This window comes from Ambystoma mexicanum, chromosome 1p (genome assembly GCF_040938575.1).
Source record: "Ambystoma mexicanum isolate Mex_15411 chromosome 1p, UKY_AmexF1_1, whole genome shotgun sequence".
NCBI lineage: Eukaryota > Metazoa > Chordata > Amphibia > Caudata > Ambystomatidae > Ambystoma > Ambystoma mexicanum.
Window position 1 is genome coordinate 1020482435 of NC_090921.1, and position 22627 is coordinate 1020505061.

At 51.5% G+C, this 22627-nt stretch overlaps 1 protein-coding gene across 3 annotated transcripts in view; it reads left to right on the plus strand.

The window, feature by feature from the left end:
• Positions 1 to 22627, plus strand: part of EDC4 (enhancer of mRNA decapping 4) — a 2544921-nt gene that overhangs the window by 496936 nt on the left and 2025358 nt on the right. For all 3 annotated transcript variants that reach the window (XM_069603831.1, XM_069603839.1, XM_069603847.1), the window contains exon 8: positions 17394 to 17503. In XM_069603831.1, coding sequence (XP_069459932.1) covers positions 17394 to 17503 — 110 coding nt within the window. The remainder of the gene's footprint in view (positions 1 to 17393; positions 17504 to 22627) is intronic.

The window sequence follows — 22627 nt, forward strand, 5'->3', positions numbered from 1 at the left end:
CTGCTGCAAGACACGGCCTTGCCGGGGTCGTCGGTGGAAGGAGAAGGTTACATGGTTATGCAGCCGTCGGACTTGGGCCTACGGCCTTCCAATACGTCGACTGCGAGTGGGGGTGTGGTCCCTCTATCCTCGACGTTGCTGACCCCACAGACGGTTTTGTCTCTGGATGTGCTTAATACACTTCAGAAGCTCCTGCAGCGTCTGGATACGCAGATCCCTCAGCCTGGCACTTCATCGTCGATATTTTCTGCACCTTCCGTCGACGAACAAGCTCAAGCAGCTCGCACGACGACCAAAAGCCCTTCGGCCTCCCAGGTGGCGAAGGATCGTCCTCGAGTGCAGGAGGAGGGTGAGCTATCGGAGTCCGATTCTATACGAGGTGACTCAGGGTCGGACATCTCCCTGTCACCGTCGAGAGACCCAACATGGAATTCGGATGTAGAGGTAGAGTCTACGAGGAGCCAGGCACAACCATCTCCTCCGGATGATGTGGGAGCCTTCCACGCAATGATGGGGAAAGCGTGTTCCGAGTTCGGCTTAATCCCTGAGGAGCAGAAGAAAGATTGCTTTCTTTTTGATCACATGGGTCAAAGGAGGAAATCGGTATTTGCCATCCCAATCCTGGACCACGAATGGCAAGAAGGTCTCAAGACGATGCGTCATCCGTTCTCGGAACCGGCTATTAAGGGGCGTATTGAGAAAAAGTTTAAAGCTCCGGAGTCCACTCCAAAATGTCTAACATCACAGCCACTGTCAGACTCTGTGGTATCGGCGGCAGCGGCTAGGAAGGCCAGAGTACAGCAAAAATGTTCAACCCCTCCAGAAAGCGAGGCAAGGAGACAGGACGCCTTCGGGAAAAAGGTGCTCTCAGTCGGCGCCACGACGGTGAGAGCTGCCAACTCCTTGGCGATTGTATCGCGTTACGATAGGGAGATGTGGCATAAAATAGCCCCTATCCTAGAACACCTGCCGGAAGAACATCGCAAAGCAGCCATGTTACTAGTACGGGATGGTGAGGAGGCCTCGAACCATGCAATTAATATTGCGGTGGACCTAGCAGAGTCGGGGTTCAAACAAATCAATCATGGCGTAGTACTTCGTCGACAAGCGTGGCTCAAATGTACTACTTTTAGACCTGAAGTCCAGTACAAAGTTCTAGATATGCCATGTGAAGGAGAACATCTGTTTGGAGATAAGGTTGATGTAGCCTTGAAGGGGATGAAGGAAGACACAGATACCGCTAGGTCTCTTGGCGCCCTCCAGACAGGTAGAAGTTTTCGCTCTTTTAGCCCCTTCAGGGGCGCCTCCGGAAACTCCCGCTTTGGAGCCTCTAGGGACCGTGGATTTAACAGGCCCTCATACTCTTCACAAGGCTACAGACGGGCATCCCAGTCGGCACGTAGAGGCAGAGATTATCAAGCCTCCAGACGACGAGGCTCGGGTCCCTCGTCGACGAAGGACAAGCAAACCAGCAACCAATGACGGCCTTCGGAACGTCCTGGGGGGTCGAGTCTCATCATGTCGACCAATGGGAATGCATCACCACAGATCGATGGGTTCTGGACACGGTTCGCATGGGTCATGCGCTGCAATTCAAAAACAAGCCTCCGAGTCTTCCGCCAGTGTTTTCGGCCCAGCCCCACCTTCGAGTTCTAAGACAAGAGGTGGCGCTTATGCTACAAAAAGGAGCGGTAGAACGGGTTCCTGTGGCACAGGAAGGACAAGGGATTTATTCCCGGTTCTTCGTCGTCAAGAAGCCAAATGGAAAATGGAGGCCCATTCTCGACCTGAGGGTACTCAACAAATGGCTAAAGAGCTCAAAATTCAAAATGCTAAAGCTCCAGGAGGTTATCAGGTCAGTGCAACCCATGGATTATCTGTCGTCGCTAGATCTTCAGGACGCATATTTTCATATCCCAATACGTCCACGACACAGGAGATATTTAAGCTTTGTCGTCGGCCAAAAGCATTTTCAGTTCAAGGTCCTCCCGTTCGGGCTCAAGTCCTCCCCCAGGACGTTCACCAAGTGCTTGGCTCCCATAGCGGCCCATTTAAGGAAGGACGGTCACCATGTCTATCCATATTTAGACGACTGGCTGGTCAGAGGCTCGTCCATGGAACAAACACGAAACAGTCTGGGGGCCACAATGTCCCTTTTACAGGAACTGGGCTTCGCGATAAACTTCAGCAAGTCCTCCGTAGAGCCCTCGAGGACCTTGGTCTTTCTAGGAGCGGAGTTTCATACGCACACAGGCCTTGTAAGACCATCCAGCGAAAGAATACTGAAGCTACAAAGCAAGGCGTCGGAATGGAAATGCGGTACCAGGGTGTCAGTGCGCAAATACATGTCCCTGCTAGGGACCATGTCGTCCTGCATTCCGTTGATAAACAACTGCCGCCTGTTTATGAGACCTTGCCAGGAATTTCTAGCGGACCGTTGGATGCAGAGCCAAGGTCGCTGGTCCGACAGACTGGTCATCGACGAACAACTGGTACAAGCACTCCGCTGGTGGAGAGTTTCTACTCATCTAACGAAAGGAATGCCTCTGTTGGAACCGGAGTTCCAGAAGGCGGTGGTGACGGATGCTTCACTGAGCGGATGGGGAGCTCATCTGGAGACGTTACAAGTACAAGGCCGATGGTCGTTACAAGAGTCCTCCCTGCATATCAACCTGCTAGAACTGAGAGCAGTGCGATGGGCTCTAAAATCTTTTCTTCCTCAACTGAGAGACTCTGTGGTGCGTGTCATGACGGACAACACGACTACAATGTTTTACTTAAGGAAACGAGGAGGAACACGTTCCAGGTCCCTGTCGATGGAGGCACAGAAAATCTGGCATTGGGCCCTGCAACACAACATGCTAATCTTGGCGTTCCACCTACCAGGTGTGAGAAATGTGGAGGCAGATGCCCTCAGCAGGGAAATGAACGAGGTTCACGAATGGGTGCTGAACGACCAGCAACTGCAACATGCATTCAAGAAGTGGGGACATCCTTTCATCGATCTGTTTGCGACGAAGGACAACAGAAAATGCCCACAGTACGCAAGCAGATGGCCTCAGCAGGGCTCACTGGGGGACGCGTTCTCCTTCCCATGGACGAACAAATTCCTGTACGCATTCCCTCCTTTTCCTCTTATCCGGAGGACGTTGCAATGGATCCTCAAGTACCCATGTCGGGTGATTTTGGTAGCCCCGTATTGGGCCAGACAGGTGTGGTTCTCAGACCTGCTGCACTTGGCTGCGGCGGAGCCAATGAGGTTCAGGAAGATCCCCAACCTTCTGTCTCGACAGGAGGGTATCATCTGGCATCACGACCCGGACAGCCTCAAGTTGACGGCCTGGCTCCTGACTTCGCCGAATTTGGCCAGCTAACGATTCCGGAGGAGTGTCGTATTCTGCAAGCGGCAAGAGCACCTTCCACAAACACCTCGTACTCGTACAAATGGAGGAGTTTCTGTCAGTGGTGTGGGGATCAACCAGGTTTGGATCCGCAGTTGATTATGCCGGAACAGCTCCTCCCATACTTGCTGTTCTTAGCTCAAAAGGGCTTATCGGTGTCGTCGATAAAAGTACACCTGGCCGCCATCTCCAGGTTTACACGTCAACGACATTCCGCACCATTATTCAGCGACAGCCTGATTAAGCACTTCCTTAAAGGGTTGTTCAGGAGTTTCCCTCCCGAGAAGAGATTTCCTCCGGTGTGGAGCCTCAATCTGGTGTTAGCGTCTCTTATGAAACCTCCTTTTGAACCAATGTCATCGTCGTCTCTAAAGTTTTTGTCCTGGAAATTGGCCTTCCTGGTGGCCATCACTTCAGCCCGACGTATTTCGGAAATCCAAGCTCTAATGGTAGACCCACCATACTTAAGATTTTTTAAGAACAAGGTGGTCCTTGCCACTAACCCACAGTTCATACCGAAGGCGCCTTCAGTGTTCCATAAACATTCCTCTATTGTCTTACCTACGTTTTTTCCAGAGCCATGCTCGGGAGTGGAGCGCATGTTACACACATTAGACGTGAAGAGGGCTCTTAAGTTTTATCTTCATCGCACGCAACCTTTCAGGGAAACGAGGCAATTGTTCGTGGCCTATGGTCTGGGTGCTAAAGGCAAAGCCATTTCAAAGCAAGGACTGTCAAGATGGGTATCGTCTACCATTTCGTACTGCCATTCCAAGGCTGGTAAGCCTCTTCTGCGACGCCCAAGAGCTCATTCAACTAGAGCGGCGGCATCGTCGACGGCGCTGTGGTCTGGAGTCCCTCTGGGGGACATCTGCATGGCGGCTACCTGGGCGGCTACACACACTTTTACCCGCCATTACTGCCTGCCACAACAACATGCCGAAGATACTCGGATGGGACAGGTGGTGCTTCGACACCTATTCCAATAAGGTACGCCCCGGTTGAGGGGTTAGATCTTGTTGCAATTATGATTGAATATTGTTCGTTTTCTATGTTAACTATTGCTGATGGGTACACGACCATAGGGAACGGACATTGTGAGGAAAGTATGTGAGTTTGCATGCACGCCTCCTCTTTTCGGGATGGTACTGCTATGTAATCTATTCTAAGCATGTGAATCCATGAAAGATCCAATGCTGGAGAAGGGACTAGTTTCTTACCTGTAACTCCATTTCTCCAGCATTGGTATCTTTCATGGATTCACATGCGCCCGCCTGCCTCCCCTGAGCATGCAAACTGGTTCCCCCACTACTTTGGGGGCCGAAATCTGATGGAGCGCGGGGGCGGGTCCTGTATTTATATCATGGCGTCCTGACGGCGCGGGCACGCATGATACAAAACGAGGTGGATAGGACGTATAGCGTCGAAAAAGTTTTCCTACGGGAAAGGGTCTATATAATGTACCGGGGATTCCCTGCCTGACGACGGGGAATATTCTAAGCATGTGAATCCATGAAAGATACCAATGCTGGAGAAATGGAGTTACAGGTAAGAAACTACTCCCTTCTTCATCACGACCCGGAGTTGCTGAACTTGCAGTCCTGGCTCCTGCAGCACTAGAGTTTGGAGGGTACGATATCCCGGCTGACTGCAGAGAGGTTCTTGCAAAGGCCAGGGCGTCCTCAATTCTCAAGTGCTACGGACATAAGTGGAAGAGGTTCTCTGTCTGGTGCCGTGCACAGAAGATCAACCCTCTACAGATTACGGCACCTCAAGTGCTACCATACCTACTGTCACTGGCCAAAGCTGGACTAGCTCACTCTTCCATCAAGATACATCTGGCAGCGATCTCCCGATACACCAGAACTGCAGGACGGCCATCCTTGTGGTCTCATCGACTGGTGAAGGAATTTATGAAGGGACTGTTCCGATTGTTCCCGCCGGTGAAGGCTCCAGCCCCGGCGTGGGAGCTCAACGTGGTGCTAACCATGCTCATGGGGCCACCATTTGAGCCTTTGCATTCGGCTCCGTTGAAGTTCCTGTCGTGGAAGAAAGCGTTCCTTGTGGCCATCACCTCCGCACGACGCGTGGGAGAGATTCGGGCCCTATCCTGCAAGCCTCCATACTTCACCTTTCACGATACGAGGGTGGTGCTGAGGACGCACCCCTCTTTCATGCCCAAGGTGCCGTCTGACTTCCATCTTAACGAGCCCTTGGTGTTGCCAGTTTTCTTTCCGTCGCCTTAGTCGCCGGCCGAGAGGACTTTGCACTCGCTGGATGTAGCTAGAGCGCTGAAGTTCTACGTGGACCGAACAAAGAGTTTTCGAAGACATCACAGCTGTTTGTGAACTTTGGACCTGTGAACCAAGGGAAGGTGCTCTCGAAGGCTTCCATTTCCTGATGGCTCTCCGGCTGCATCATGCACTGTCATCGGTTGGCCAACCGACCGTTGCCCGGCCGTCCGAGAGCCCATTCGACCAGAGCGATCGCTGCTACTACGGCGTTCTTGTTTGGTGTGCCCCTGCTGGACATCTGCAGGGCTGCTACGTGGAGGTTGACGCACACCTTCACGAGATTCTACTGCGTCGACCGGGATTCCAGGGAGGAGTCCAGAGTCGGCCAAGCAGTGCTGCGCAACCTGTTCGCCTGAAGGTGGGCCTGGTGAGGAGGTAAGAGTTTCTTAATGTTGAGTTTATGTAATGCTTAATGTTCATCCTTTTGCCACCTCCCGTGGTTGTGCATGTGTGTACTGCTATGTATTCTTATATTCATGAGCATGTGAATCCATGCCAGACCCCATGCTGGAGAAGGAACAAGTTACTTACCTGTAACTGTTGTTCTCCAGCATGGGTCTGGCATGGATTCACATGCGAACCCTCCCACCTACCTCTCTGCGGCTCTTCACTTGGTCATACTGCCACTTTACGTGCTACCAAATCTGAGGATGGCTGCCAGGGGAGGGGCTTAGGGGGAGGGCAGTCATTGGCTGGGGGCAGTATGACCCAGAGACCAGTGATTGGTTACTACTAAGAAAGACAGTTCAGAAACAAAACTCATACTGATTTTTTCTTCACCGAGGATTCCCAGCCTGACGACGGGGAATATTCATGAGCATGTGAATCCATGCCAGACCCATGCTGGAGAACAACAGTTACAGGTAAGTAACTTGTTCCTTGTCAAAGCCTTTATGGAAGGGGTGGTCTTCTTGACGGCAATAACATCTGCCCGTAGAGTGAGTGAGCTGCAGGTTCTTTCTGGCAAGCCACCTTCCACAACCTTCTTCAAAGACAAGGTGGTTTTGAGAGTGCGTCCATCATTTTTACCAAAGGTAGTATCTGAATTCCATCCATTACAGAAAATAGTATTATCTACCTTCTATACACCACCTCACCCATCTAAAGAGGAGGGATTGCACCAGTTTGAACTAAGTTTTTACATTTCAAGAATGGCAAAGGCCTGACAGGATGACCAATTGTTTAGAGGCTACTTGGGCCATAAATTAGGGTTGGCTGTCACAAGACTATTTCACGATGGATAATTTGCAATTCAGAATGTTATTCTTTAGCCGGAAAGGACCTGCCTGAAGGTTTAAGGGCACATTCCACCTGAGGATTCTCTACTACTTCAACTCTTGGAAGGCGGGTACCCGTGCAGAATATCTGTAAAAAGGCTACTTGGTCATCTTTACACACCATCCGTAAACATTATTGCAGAGACTTTGTCCGGTCTGGAGGCCAGTTTTGGCAAAACTGTTCTTCACAGAATCAATAAATAATTGAATTTCTCAGCACCCACCTCCTTATGCTGACTGCTTCGGGAATGTATGAAAGATGAGGCAATGTGGGAGGACACAATCCATTTGAAGAACTTACCCACCCCTGGTAATGTTCTTTCGACTGAATGTTCCTCCCATGTATTCCCCATCTTTCATACTCCAGTCTGCTTGTAGCTTGCTTAGGAATTTGTGAACTATGTTTTCGTCTTGGGGAAGGGAACCCTGAGGCCTTTTTGGAACAGCTTTGAACTTGGGGAAGTGGGAGCTGGAGATTAAGCCAACAGCTGGATGAAGCCCAGAACTTTATTTGGAACCCTATTTCGCTTGTTGCTGACATCCCTACACATTGTTTAGCTTTAGTTGTGATGGCAAATACAGGATTTGGATACAAACAGACATTGAAGTTGAATTTACTGACTGAGACTATCCTTTATTTCTTTAGGTAGGGAAATCCCATCTTAGCATAGGGCAAGTTGGGCCTTACACCATCCTGACATTTAAGTAGTTAAGTGTTGTATTTGAACATTGAATCTGTTGTCTGCGTCTTGCTTCATGCCTTCTAAGTAAGTAATTTTTTGTTCTCGATCCTCCATCTACAAAACTGCCTTTGGAGTCTAAGATGAGGAATTCGTGAGAAGACACAATCCATTGGCAAAACAAAACTTACCCCATGATGATTCCTCTGATGGATGGATGGTCCTCCCACCCTACCCCGCTGACTGGGTGAATGTTTTGTTACTTCTCTCTTTCAAACCCCATGCACTGGTTATCTATTCCTCAAGACGGCTGAGCAAAAAGAGGGAAATACTAAGAACTGATGCAACGTGTGTTATCCGTTCTATTTGTACTATCTTCGACGTTTCTAAGTGCGGGATCGGGATTCAAACCTGTGTTGCGCCGCGTTGTCCTCCTTCCAAGGCAACCACATTCCCCCTGAGCTATCCTTCCTTCCTTGAATTCGTAACGACAACTGTTCTGCAGAGGTAGCCCACGAGAGAGCTGGTCAGTCAACTGGACAGTGCAGGGTCACTTCTGAAGGCTCTGAATGGCTGGATATTCAAAGGCATAGAGACTAGTTGGTCCTACTAGTCCAAGGACTGAAGCACCACTCTGGGCCTTCAAAATTCAGGCAGAGGAGCAGGGCTTCCCCTGGCCGGACACATGAAGGGATGCTGGGCAACTTCAGAAGTTGTCTTCGGATCTTCAACTGGCTGCACTTCTTTGAGGGATTCTTGGCTCCAACGTAGATCTCCAGAATGGCTGGTGAGTTCGTCCTCTCATCCAAAAGAATAGCTGGAACCAAATCAACGCCCACCAATGGTAAGGATCTGCTCTATTCAAGCAGCTACTAGTTGTTCAATCAGGGGCAACTACTGGTTTCACATACACCTTAGAAGCAGACTTTCTGGCCCCAAGGATATGGACTGTGGCTAGACAGTCCCCGCCCCCTTTCCTGGGCCACACACTCACTAACAGCGGCTTCCCTGGGCAAGTGCATCACCTTATAAGGACTTTCCTGACCTGAGAAGGCAGGAAGAAGGCCAAACTACAATATGGCCAAAGAACAAGCGAACAGCTCATGGCACAGCCATTTTAACGAACTGTCCAGGTTTAGTAGCCCTACGTGGTAATGCGAATGTATGCACCATAAATAATGCTAACACAGTACAAATGTATATCCTGCCACCATTTTATTGTTGGGCGTATAAAGTAATCAAAATCCTATGTTTAAAAAGGATGGGGTGATGCAGAAGTGTCCGTCTTGCACTGTAAGATGCTGTGTGCAATTTTAACAATTCAAGAATTCAGAAGGGAAACCTAGTTTCCCAGTACTGCTAGTCTGAAGGAGTGGTCAGTTTTCCCATAACGTGTGTGCAAAAGGGAAGGGAAGCTGAAGGCTGTCAGGACTGAAAAAGCCAGGACAGGATAAAAACAGAGCAAAACGAATGGGGTTCCATAGGAAACTATGGAGGGAAAGTTTCAAAAAGAAAATAATTCCTTACACACGCTAACTTTAATTGATCAGGGCAGAGAATGGGCAATCGAGCATTAGGTATGCTTCTCTTTAGGGGTTTATATTTACTTTTTTTACTTCCAGGGGTGTTGTTCCAGCGCTTTCAACAATTTCATTATCTGTGTTTCAGTGTTTTCCAGTTTGCCCCTTCAAAAGGTCTCGGATAACTATTGTTCCCAGTCCAAACACACACATCATTTTGTATTGTTTCATTGCGTGCATAAGTAGGGTAATGTCTTTCAGAGCAAGATATTATGAACACTTTCCGGAGAATAAAGATGAAAGTGTTAATCCAGTAATATCTAATATTTTTACAAGCCAGAATTATTGTAGTAAATCATGCAATACTTTTTCAGGGACTCTTTGCCTATCCTTGCTCTTTCTTTTCTTCCCATGAAGACTTTCATTTGTGAAAATTCCACATTTGAGCAGATAAGGCATAGTGTAATAAAAGGGAGCACTCATTTTGGTGGAGATGAGAATTATTTTGATTGTCAAAATAAATGAACTCCAAGCAGATAACTGTTTATCAAGTGCTGCTCACTGCAAATGAGAAGGGAGTCCTGAAGCTTCATTGGCGGGGGTGAGCAAGCCAAAACATTTTGCTGTGTGCGGGAATATCAGGTAATCCTATAGCAGAATGTTGCAAAGGCAACTCAGCAGGTTAGGTGATTGTTGCTGAGATATTGTATGCTCATAACTTCCTGCAAATCATATGGCTTTTTTCCTATTTCCTGCTGCAACATGTGTTGTAAAATGTGTTGTTTTGACTGGGGATGAGGATGGCTTTCTAGCTTTACTCTGTGTGGTGAATTATGTTCCCATTGCGAAAATCAAAATCTGGCACCCATGAATATACGCACAGTAATTTGAAATTCCTTAAAGTGAAATATACAAATGTAGTTAAATTGACCTTCCCCTTAGAAAAAGGTTTGCAAGACAAAAGAGCATTGGACTTTTAAAAAAAGTAATGAACACCAGATAAGATTTGTTTGCAAAATTCAAATATTTGTCAGTGGCTATTTTGAGGAATTTTAGTCAATTTTAAGACGCGACTCAGAAACCACCACACATGGCTCAAATGTGTTTACAATTCCTCAAAATAGCTCGGACCACTGACCAATAAAAATATTGTTTTCACAAAGAAAACTAACACTGAAAGTACTGTGCTTTTGAATAAGGTCAGGGGACAGGAGGGGGTAGAAATGGGAGAAAGCAAACAAGCATACATGGGGGCTTTGGGGTTTTAGGGCCCTTTTCCTGTTGTCTGCCAATCCCCCTCTCCAGCCAGCCCATCACCCCCAAACTTCATCCCATCCCTGCTCACACTAAGGAACAAAAGGGATAGGAGAAACCGCGTTTTTCAGTTTAAACCTAGGAGGCACCTTTTCTTCTGGGGGTGTTTTTCCAGTGTCTATCGTATTTCTCTGAAACCAGGACAGCCTAAGCATAATGCAGACACATAGCAAATCATGCCAAAGCTTAGCATAACAAACACTAATGGAAACCAGCAAAAACAGCACTGCAACACTAGTTTCTCTAGTAAGATATTGGAGGAGTGGCTGCTCCCCCCACCACACAACCCGACCATACAGTGCACAACTGCTCCAGACTCACTGTTTCTCGATATTAAGTCTGCTGCTTCTCTGGGGTTTGGTTTCTTTCAAGATGTGAATGGAATTCTTGGTTATAGGCTAGGTTGCAGAGCTCAAAGGCTAGAGGACTGCACCGTTCATGCTAACAGACAATTAATAAACCTGCTGACCCACTTTGAAGGTCTTGTGGCCATCTGGCCGAGTGGCTACTTTGTGTGGTTTGGCAGGAAGGGCAGTGTGCCACAACAGACCATAGCTGTCATCAAGGTGCTCTAGTTTCCAGTGATGCCAGAGGTTGATGCCATCTATGTCATTGTGCTCATGGGCTGCGCAATACGGTGGCTCAGAGTTAAGGTGGCTTAGCTTACAACACTTAAGTTCATGCACTTTTTGTATTAGATAATCACCTTGTTCTCCAGCATGGGGTCTGGCATGGATTCACATGCTCATGAATATTCCCCGTCGTCAGGCTGGGAATCCTCGGTAAAGAAAAAATCAGTATCAGTTTTGTTTCTGATCTGTCTTTCATAGTAGTAACCACTCACTGATCTCTGCGTCATACTGACCACAGCCAATGACTGCCCTCTACCTAAGCCCCGCCTCTGGCAGCCATCTTCAGATTTTTACCGCACGTTCAAGTGTTGGGAGTCCTCGTGCTTAGCTCTCGAGCTTTTACTGCGTGTTTCGCGCTTTTTCAGGTGAATTTTCACATTTTTTTGGTTAATCGAGCCTCAAGCTCCACCGTTTCTACTCCGGTTAACGGCTACCCGTTGCAGGATTTCCTACGCCCCTCAAGGGTGAAGATTTCGTCGAATCAACTTCTTGGAGGATTCCAGAAGATTTGCGGCCTACTTCGAGATGGCCCAGGATGCGAGTTCGTAGCCCGGACCCAAGCTGTTTCGCAGCTGCCCTGGATGCGGGCTGCAGAATGTGTTTAAGGAAGACGAACATTCGCGATGCCTCTACTGTCTTCATGGGGACAAGACTCATGTAGAGAAGGACTGCCAGTTCTGCAAGAACTTGTCGGAGCAGCCCATGAGGGACCGTCGATCCCGTCTCGCAAGCTGGTTGGAGAAGGGCTCGACGGGTGAGAAGAAGAAGAAAGGGTCCGAGCGGGCTTCTAAGTCCTGTGCGGGCGCCCCGGCGACGGGGGCCCAACACCAGGCCAAGCGCCGCGAGTCCGCTGGCTCCGGGAGCGCCGAAAGGTCGGGCTCTTCGGTCGCCAGGCAGGGCGCACCTTCGTCAACCACGAGCCAACGCACCGGTTCGGGGAAGAGAAGGTCCGAGACCCCGGGTAAGCTTCGGGAGAAGCCCCGTCTGATCTCGGAAGAGGGGGAGCAAGGCGTTGCCCCTCCCCCAAAGGAGAAGGCCCGGGACGCACCTAAGGTGGTGAAGGCCCCTACCGAGCAGGCGAAGGCCTCTATCGAGGCTATCGCGGTGACTCTGGCCAAGCCGGCAGAGACACTGCCAACGGAGACTGCCTCCGGGACTAGTTTCCCTGCCGCCAAGGAGGGAATCCTCTTTTCAGCCCATCGTCGTGGCCGCCATGATGGAAGAAGCGAGGGGGGGGGCACGGTGCCCTCCTCGAGCTCGGAGTCAGCCTCGGAGGAGCAACTGACTGAGGCCTGGAGGAACCTCGAAGTCCAATTCGAGAAGGTTCGATCCTGTCAGGAAGATCCTCGGGAGATAACCGAGGAAGACGACGATGGTGAGGAAGAGATGCCTTCCCTTCCGGCGCAGCCGGATTCTAGGCCTCAGGATGGCTCGGCGGCCATTTTGTCTGCCATCCAATCCTTATGCTCTGAGATAAGGACGAGATTCCCACGGCCCAGGCCGGAGGACCCGCAACCTTGCCCGTCTGGAAGTCCTCAGAACAAACGACGGAGGACCCAACCCTCTCCTCCGCTCGCCCCCGTAAGGCCTACAGTTCCCTCCTCATCCTCCCAAGAGTCGGGAGATGACGGTGCGTTGGGCTCGACAATGGGTTCTGAGGGCGACGACGACGGAACGTGTCTCCCGTCGCATGGGCCTCGCCGCCCGACGAGATTGGCTCATTCCACGCCATGATCGCCAGGGCGTCCGAATTGTTCCAGCTCTGCCCGGAGGAGCAGAAAAAGGAAGATTTCCTCTATCAGCGCCGGGAGGCCAAGAGGAAGACGGTCATCGCGGTGCCCCTAATCGATGACATCTGGGAGGAGGGCCTGTCGGTTCTCAAAAACCCCTCCACGGCACCAGCCAAACGGGACCGGTACGAGAAGAAGTACCGGGTCCCCGAAACCGCTCCCCTGTGCCTCAGGGCCCAGCCAACGCCAGACTCGGTCGTCTCAGCGGCGGCGAAGAAGAAAGCGGCGGGGTCAGGAGCCTCGACGTCGAATTCCCCGCCAGACGGCGAGGGAAAGAAGTTGGAAGCCATGGGGCGGCGGGTCATTTCGTCGGCGGCGACGACGATCAAAGCGGCCAACGCCTTCCCGATCGTGGCCCGTTACGACAGGGAGCTCTGTTTAAACTGGCCCCCATATTGGACTTCCTGCCGGACGACAAGAGGTCCGAGGCCCTGGAAATACTGCAAGAGGCGAGGTGGCGTCGGACCACGCCATAACGGTGGCAACCGATATTGCCGATACCGGGTTCTGCCAGCTGGGCAACAGTGTTTGCCTACGAAGACGGGGTTGGCTCCGGGCGACCGACTTCCGTCAGGACGTCCAGACCAGGGTGTTGGACATGCCGTTGGACGGCAGCAACTTGTTCGGGAAGGCGGTGGACGAATCCCTCCAAGCCATAAAAACGGACACGAAGACGGCCCGCGCCCTAGAAGCCCTTCGGAGCTCCGGAGGCAGACAGGGTGCCTCCAAGGGATCCAGCGGTGGCTCGTCCTACCGCCAGGCGGCACGCTCCTCGTTTCAGGAGGCCTACAGGGGTCGCAGCAAGCAGGGAGCGCCTCGCCGCCATCGGCGAGGTGGCCAGGGCGGCAAGGCCACCACCTCCAAGCAGGACTGAACCGGCCGTGGTCTCGGGCCCCCACCGAAGCACCCCGGTGGGAGGCCAGCTGACGAATTTCGTCGGCGTGTGGAAGTCCATCTCCACCGACCGTCAGATGCTGGATACCCTGGCAAGAGGACACTCTATCGAATTCCTGAAGAAGTGCCCTCACGTTCCACCTGTGGCCAGGAAGGAAAATCACGTCCCGCAACTGATGTTGGAAGTACAGGCGATGCTCAGGAAAGGCACCATCGAGCTTGTCCCGAAGAGGCTCCGGGGTGTACTCAAGGTACTTCCTCGTCAGGAAGAAGACGGGCGGCTGGCGCTCCATCCTGGACCTTCGTCGTTTGAACAAATACATCAGATCACAAAAGTTCAGGATGGTCACCCTCCAGCACGTACTGGGACAGCTGGAGGAAGGCGACTTTCTATTGTCGTTGGACCTGGAGGATGCATACTTCCACGTTCCCATCCTCAAAAGTCACCGAAAGTTCCTCAGGTTCGTCGTCTAGGGACGCCACTACCAATTCAGAGCACTGCCGTTCGGATTGAAGTCGGCCCCCAGGGTCTTTACCAAGTGCCTAGCACCAGTGTCGGCGCGGCTGCGCCTGTAGGGGATTCACGTCTACTCCTACCTGGACGACTGGCTCATCCGCTCAAGGACGAGGGAACTCGCCGTCGAACACACTGCGAGGACCGTCCAGCTACTCACAGACTTGGGATTCGCCATAAACTACCCAAAGTCCCACCTGGTGCTGTCGCAGGTGGCCCTGTTTCTGGGAGCGAAGCTCGATACAGTGAGGCGCCTGGCGGCCCAGTCGGAGGAATGGACGAAGACCATTCTAGGCAAAGTGCAGCACCTGCTAGCCACGGACGTGGCCAGGGTGAGGTCCATCAAGTCCCTCCTGGGGATGATGTCCTCTTGCATCTACCTGGTTCGCCTCTGCAGAGTACGGATGCGCCCTCTTCAAGAATTTCTCGATGCCTGCTGGATGCAGGCGACGGGCACCTTCGAAGAAAGGGTCCCCCTCAACGAGGTGTTCGGGCGGGCGATTCAGTGGTGGGGCGTTCGAGCGCACCTCACGGTGGGCAAGGACTTTCAGACGCCGGCGTACCAGGAGACGGTGACGACGGACGCTCCCTGGAAGGTTGGGGCGCCCACACCGGAGATCTCCACGCAAGAGGCCTCTGGCTCCCGGAGGAGAGGCTCCTGCACATCAATGTCCTGGAACTCCAAGCCGTGTTCTGGGCTCTCAAATCGTTCCTCCCGTCGCTCAAGGGCAAGGTGGTGCGGATCTTCACGGACAACACCACGACAATGTTTTACATACGGAAGCAGGGAGGCACCAGATCCCCCAGCCCTATCGAAGGAGGCACAGGATCTGTGGCACTGGGCGGTCGCCCAGGGGATGTTCCTGGTTCCCTTCCACCTGGCAGGAGAAAGAAACACCATTGCCGACTCGCTCAGCAGGGAGCTGCGCGCGTGTAACGAGTGGGAACTGCGCCAGGATCAGGTGGATCAACTCTTCCGACGATGGGGCAAACCCCAAATCGACCTGTTCGCAACAGCGACGAAATCGAAGTGCAAGAGTTTCGCCAGCAGGTTTCCCCAGCCGAGAAGCATGGGCGATGCGTTCTCGTTCCCCTGGGACGGCCTATACCTGTATGCGTTCCCTCCGTTGCCGTTGCTGCTTCGACTCATCAGCCAGCTCAAGAGGTCCGGGTGCAGGATGATCCTCGTCGCACCGGCGTGGCCGAGGCAGATATGGTTCCCGGACCTTCTGGACTTGTCAACGTCCCCTCCCATCAAGCTGTCAGCGGACGCGGACCTTCTCTCCAGAGAAGGAGGCGCCATCTTCCACCACGACCCGGCGTCGCTGAACCTGCAGGCTTGGCTCCTGCAGTGCTAGAGTCTGGAGGCTACGATATACCGGCCGATTGCAGAGAGGTTCTTGCAAAGGCCAGGGCGTCCTCGACTCTCAAATGCTACGGTCATAAGTGGAAGAGGTTCTCTATCTGGTGCCGAGCACAGAAGATCAACCCCCTACGGATTACGGCCCCTCCAGTGCTGCCGTACCTGCTATCGCTGGCAAAGGCTGGGCTAGCCCATGCCTCCATTAAGATTCATCTGGCGGCGATCTCCAGATATACCAGAACCACAGGACGGACGTCCCTGTGGTCCCATCGACTGGTAAAAGAGTTTATGAAAGGACTGTTCCGGTCGTTCCCGCCGGTGAAGGCCCCGGCGTGGGAACTTAACGTGGTGCTGACCAGGCTCATGGGGCCCCCATTTGAGCTGATGCACTCCGCACCGATGAAGTTTGTGTCGTGGAAGACTGAGTTCCTGGTGGCCATTACCTCCGCACGATGAGTGGGAGAGATCCAGGGCCTATCCTGCAAAGCACCGTACTTGACTTTCCATGCCTCGAGGGTGGTGCTTAGGACGCACCCCTCCTTTATGCCCAAGGTGCCGTCGGACTTCCACCTTAACGAGCCCTTGGTGTTACCTGTTTTCTTCCCGTCTCCTTCGTCGCCGGCCGAGAGGACTTTGCACTCGCTGGATGTGGCTAGAGCGCTGAAGTTCTACGTGGACCGCACGAAGAGTTTCCGGAGGACATCACAGCTGTTCGTGAACTTTGGACCTGTGAATCAAGGGAAGGCTCTCTCAAAGTCTTCTATTTCCAGATGGCGCTCCGGCTGCATCATGCACTGTCACCGGTTGGCTAACCGACCGCTGCCAGGCCGTCCGAGAGCCCATTCGACCAGAGCGATCGCTGCTACTACGGCGTTCCTATCTGGTGTGCCCCTGCTGGACATCTGCAGGGCTGCTACGTGGAGGTCGACGCACACCTTCACGAGATTTACTGCGTCGATCGGGATTCCAGGGAGGAGTCCAGGGTCGGCCAAGCGGTGCTGCGCAACCTGTTCGCTTAAGGTGAGCCTGGTGAGGAGGTAAGAGATGCTTAATGTTGAGTTTTTATTATTGCTTAATGTTGAGCCTTTTGCCACCCCCCCGTGGTTGTCCATGTGTGTACTGCTATTTATTCTTATATTCATGAGCATGTGAATCCATGCCAGACCCCATGCTGGAGAAGGAACAAGTTACTTAAATGTAACTGTTGTTCTCCAGCATTGGTCTGGCATGGATTCACATGCGAACCCTCCCGCCTACCCCTCTGCGGCTCTTCACTTGGTTATACTGCCACTTCACGTGCTACCAAATCTGAAGATGGCTGCCAGAGGCGGGGCTTAGGTAGAGGGCAGTCATTGGCTGGGGGCAGTATGACCCAGAGATCAGTGATTGGTTACTACTACGAAAGACAGATCAGAAACGAAACTGATACTGATTTTTTCTTTACCGAGGATTCCCAGCCTGACGACGGGGAATATTCATGAGCATGTGAATCCATGCCAGACCCATGCTGGAGAACAACAGTTACAGGTAAGTAACTTGTTCCATGTCATTTCAACTATGTGGTTCCAATGAGTTTGGACAGAGTGTGTCTGTGGGACATTAGAATATTTGAAGACTTCTGATGAGATTTCTACTTCAGAACCATCCTTTGTTTTTGCAGAATGGGCCACATGTGTTTGCTAAAATCATCTTGTTCTAATATCTTTCCGCATAGCGCCTCAGCGAAGGAGCCCTTTCACCAGATGGAACAGTCCTGGCAACTGCCAGCTATGATGGCTTTGTCAAGTTCTGGCAGATATACATCGAAGGGCAAGATCAGCCAAGGTAATGCAAATGCTTGAATATTGAATGGAATTCTTTTAGTCCTCTGGAAATGCAGAATATTTGACTTGCGGGTTGCTAAACAATCATAAGCAAACCTTTTTTGTTGTGCAGTAAATGTTTGAAGCCACCCTTTCACAGTGGTCTAGCGTTTGTTGTATCAGAACCAAGGGGGGAAAGGGGGTACATTGGTTCAACTGATTGAAACAGCTGATCATTTTAAAATGTCTTTAGGTAATCTGCGCAATTCCATTAGTAAAGGCACATGCGAATCGAAAGATACATTTCTGATTTGTTACTAATGGAAATATTGGAAAACTCATGTGGTGCCTCTGGTGTACCTTAAAGCTGTAGATATAGTTGAGGCTTATGAATCTATTTAAGCTGCCTGCTGTGGCTAGCCTGGTATCTAGTGGTTGGTCCCTCCATAGTATTGCAAGTCCCGTGCTATGCTACATTTGATGGTTTGACAGAAGATTCCTAACAATATGAGGATTTGCTGAATCTAGTGTTCTCTTTTGGGTACGGTTGTTATTGTTTTGACTTCCGTTGTGCCAGATGTTTCATTTATCTGGACTTTCCTCACCATTGTCCCACTACAACTGGTCTCTTGTCCGCCACATCCCCACCAAGATGAAGACTTACTGAGGGCCCTGAGACTGAGTTTTTTTCTTTTTTTCTGCTCCTGGATGATAATTTGTTGGGGGGAGTGGTTCCTCATGTTAGTTTTTGTGCTTTATGTACTGAAAACGCCAATAAAAAGGAATGAAAAACAGAAGTTTTGTGAGCCTTTATAGTCAAAAATACTATTTAAAAAGCTACACAAATGTCAGGTCAGAAAATGAGGAGCAATCCGCCTTTCCTTACTCGATAATAGGGAATGTTTACCAGCTTGTTTAGTCCCTCAGCTCTGCCTCCAATCTCACTGCATCCAGTGACAAATCCGAACATCACTGTCGATCCTTTCCAGATCCTCCCTTTTATATAACCTATAGTTTTATTTATGCTTACGCTCCGAGAATGTTTATGAATATGCTCCAAAAATACTGCAAGCACATCCAGCCTTGCCCGGAAGTCATGTTAAGCCTTGTCCCGTAGTACATTGAAGGCCATCAGAACATTGTTTACAATTTACTGGACCATCAGGTACCATTTACATTAATAAAACAGCCACTGGACTTATGTTTACAGTATTCTATCTGTTTTCCAAAATAAACTTGCTCAAAGCCTTGACTTCTTGCAAGACAGTAAAGGATTGCGTAATCATTCAATTGTAGAATACAATTTTTTTTTCCGCTTAGTTTTTATTAAGCATTGAAACACATACAAAGGGCATCAGGTAAAAAGAAAACTGGTGCCAGTCACACCGTGGACATAATAACAATGCTAAACTTTATTTCCCCAAGGTTAACCCCTCTCCCTCGCCACCCCCAACATATAACGCTACCAGATCAGGTCGCATGACAGGTACAGGCAAGCATATGGAAACTAAAGCAATCATGGGGGTAAGATAAGGCAGATCGACTGACGTGATGAGATCCGCATTAACAACAAAATTTGTTACTGAGTTCCAAGTGTAGGTGAGTTAGATGGTATAGCACTCGCCACATTTGGGTATTAAAGTCTCCGGGAGCTACAATCCTCACTCAGGATAACGGCGGACCAGTCCGACTGGAAGGAGGCCATTTTGTTGCTGGTTATTGCCGTCAGTTTTTCATACGTAAAGATGGCCCACAACTTAATGAGCCACTCAGCTTTGGAGGGAGTTGCGTGGTCCTTCCACTTTTGGGCGAGGGCCAGTCTACCAGCTCTAAACATTGCCTCAACCACTCTAGGAAAAGACCCCCCACACCCTGGTGTTGGTGTGCTCAAAAGAGTTTCCAAGGGGTGCAGGGATGGGACAACGCCCACAATTGCTTTGATCCAGCTCAACAACTCGGACCAGTAAATCTTGATCTTCGGACACTCCCACCAAATATGGTACCAAGTCCCCCGCTGTCTGCATTCCCTTGGGCACAAAGGGGATGTGCTCCTGAACATCTTAGAGAGCCTGACCGGTGGGATGTGCCAAGAGTGCACCATCTTAAAATTGTGCTCCATTGCTGAGGTGCACAAGGACCTTGAGAAAAGAGATCTAAAAATTGACGAGTTTCCCAATAACAGCGTTGACTGCCTTGATATCCGTTTGGGTTTCGCCCTCCTGCTCCGGGAAACCAAGGAATCTTAGGTTACATCTTTGCTCCCTATTTTCCAAGTCATACAATTTTAGGGTGCTTTTCTCCTCTCTCCTCTCCAATTCGGCGATGCACATATCAAATTGAGTCTCAAGGAGGTCAATAGAAGCGCTGTTTGCCTCCAAGGCCTGGACCAGGTCATCCATGGTATCCACTTTCTTGTCAAGGGAATCCAGCCTTTTGCCGATGTCCACCCTAAATCCACGGATTTCCTCCAGCAAGGCTGCCATGCCTTTGGAAACTGCAGTTGCATCCATCGAATCTGGTTGGGCCGAGGCGGCCTTGTTGGAGGGTAAAGGGTGCAGAGTGGGCGAGCGCCAAAACTTTTGGAGGGATTCCACCCCGTTCATGGAGCCCCCGCCAACTCGCGGGCTCTTACCAGGCAGCTTGTAAGGTTCCAGCAAAGCGGGGTGCCCTTGGCCACCCAAGTACGTGCTGAGGGAAAGGGCTGAGATGAACTAGTAGGAGAGCACCGATGCGGTCCAGAGAAGAGGCCAAGTTGCGTGAGCGAGGTACCCCAAGGCACTCATGGACTGGTGGGTATTGCCAAAGACGGCTTTGCCCTCTTAGATTCTTCAAGATAGGGTGAAGCTCAATAATCACTTGGAAAGCAAAAGAAGAAGAAAGAGAGGCTGCCACAGCTGCTCTAGGTGGGGGTGGGCGCGAGGGGGGGCTGACGTTTTACGGGAGGGCAGGAAACACCCAGTGCCGAGGTCTGTGGTGCTGGACCGATGGTTCAGAGCGCAGTTTGCTGTAAGGCACGTGTCAAAGGACTTGTTAGCAGCCGCAGAGGTGGACCGTCACTTAGAGGAGAAGAGAACAAAAATAAAAACACCTCCCCAGGGCCCAGGATCAGTGCTCTGGGTCGCTGGCAGCAGATGGTTGGCCCAGCTGACAGTGAAGGGAGAACGGGACAGAAGAGAGATCCGGACAGAATAAGCACATAAGCGTGCGAGGAAGCCTCGCACCAACAAGCACCAGAAAGTCAAATGGAGGGTCGAGTCCCTGCTTTCCCCCCCCCCCCCCCCCCAAGCGGGGAGAACCCCCAAATGCTATGCCCAGATGTCCGGGGAGGGCAGTTGTCCTCTCGCCCGGAGCCCCCACACTCAGCTCATACCTCCGGTACACCACACCGGCCCGCCACTCCCAGGCAGCACACAGGATCCCGGAATCGGGGCCGACAAGTCTTCCGACGCTGCTGCAAGTGCTCGCGGCTGAGCAATGCGCGGCTCTGAGGCTCCGCGGGCCGCAACACCAGATAGGACACGGGCAGCGCCTCTGTTTCGTCGTGGCTACAGGTGAAGTAGGGAATACCGTACACTCAATACCCTGCGTTGGGTCTCGGGGCCTCGCCCACAGACGAAGGGTGGTACGGGCGGATCGGTCCCGTTTAGTGGTCATACTGCAGTGAGGGCCCTCGGGTCCTTCCGTTCCGCATTTCCTCGCAATACCGTATCTACGGTTCTGCAGCACCGGCACATGTCGGGATTAGACTCTCTGGTGCCCTAGGTCTTCCGCCAAATCTGGGGAGGGTGGTTCAAGGCTCTGTTCTGTAATATTTGGTATCCCATACCGATCCGGTATCCCCTGTCTTCGGCTGTCTTCGTAGATCACAGACCAAAGTAGGAGAGTTCCGAGCCTCGGTTAAGTTCCGAGCCTCGGTATGGGATACCAAATGTTGCATAACACCGGCATAACGCCCGAGTTCCATACAACCACGGTGAAACTCGCTACTTTCCCCTATCAAAACTCCCTACTTTTACCTCTCAAATGGAGTGCACGCAATTGCAGGTTGTCTCACCATATCGCATTTTAACACAATAAAAACGGCAGAATCATTACAGAGATGCATGGAACTCATCTTTTAGAGCTCTATCCAGGCGCTCTGGGGCAAAATACATGCACATCTCCTGATTTGCTTATGGATTGCACCAACAGAAATTACTTCACAGAAAGCGCATTGCAAGGAGCATCACACAAGCGGATCTTACCCCCTTCCTTGGGTACCACCACAAGGGGGGACACCCACGGCGTCGGCCCCGTCGCCGGTTCAATAATGTCGTCGCGGAGCAGTTGCTGGAGCGCCTCCGAAACTGTCTCCTGAAGGTGGAATCCGACCCTTCTGGGATGTTGCGGCACTGGACGCACGTTGGGGTCAATGTGGAGCCGGATGGGGGGTCCCTGTAGTTTTCCTAGCCCCACGCAGAGCTTGGGGAAGGCCTCCGCGATGTCTTCTTGTGAGACGAGCGATTGAGTTTGATGATAGGCAATCGCATCTACCGTGTTCCCCTGGCCGGGTTTGGCCGCTGCGGCAGTGATCACGTCTCCCGCATTCACGTGAATTTCGATCAGTCCGAGGTGCGACGCCGTGTAGTAGCTAAGGAGGCATCGGCTCTTGGCGAGGGACCGTATCACGTGAATGGTCGCATCGACTTGCCGCCCGTTCAGGAGAAGGCACTGGGTGAATTGACCCACCGTTTGGAGCGGGGTGGCGGCACCCCACTGGAAGATTCTGGAGCGAGACGGACTGAGCTGTGGCGGGCATGGTATCCTGGCGTAGTCTTGTTCACCCATGATGTTCACTGTGGCCCCAGAGTCGATCATAAATTGAAATTGGCAATTCGCCATCTTGAGCGGGATCTGCGGGGCCTCCCTGGCCTCTTTGTTGTCGAGGATGAGGTTCACGAACTCATCCTGGTCGTAGTGGTCCTGCGGCGCGTAGTAGGCCGCCGCCTGGTCGTCTTGGCAGAGGGTTTCCGGCCTGTATTCTGCAGGCGGGTTGTCGTATTCGTCTGTGAAATGTCTGGGCTGTTCGGCCTGGTCATACGGAGGGGCATATCCTGCCGCTAGGTATTCGTCCATCGCACGAACGTAACGCCTCTGGCCGAGGCCC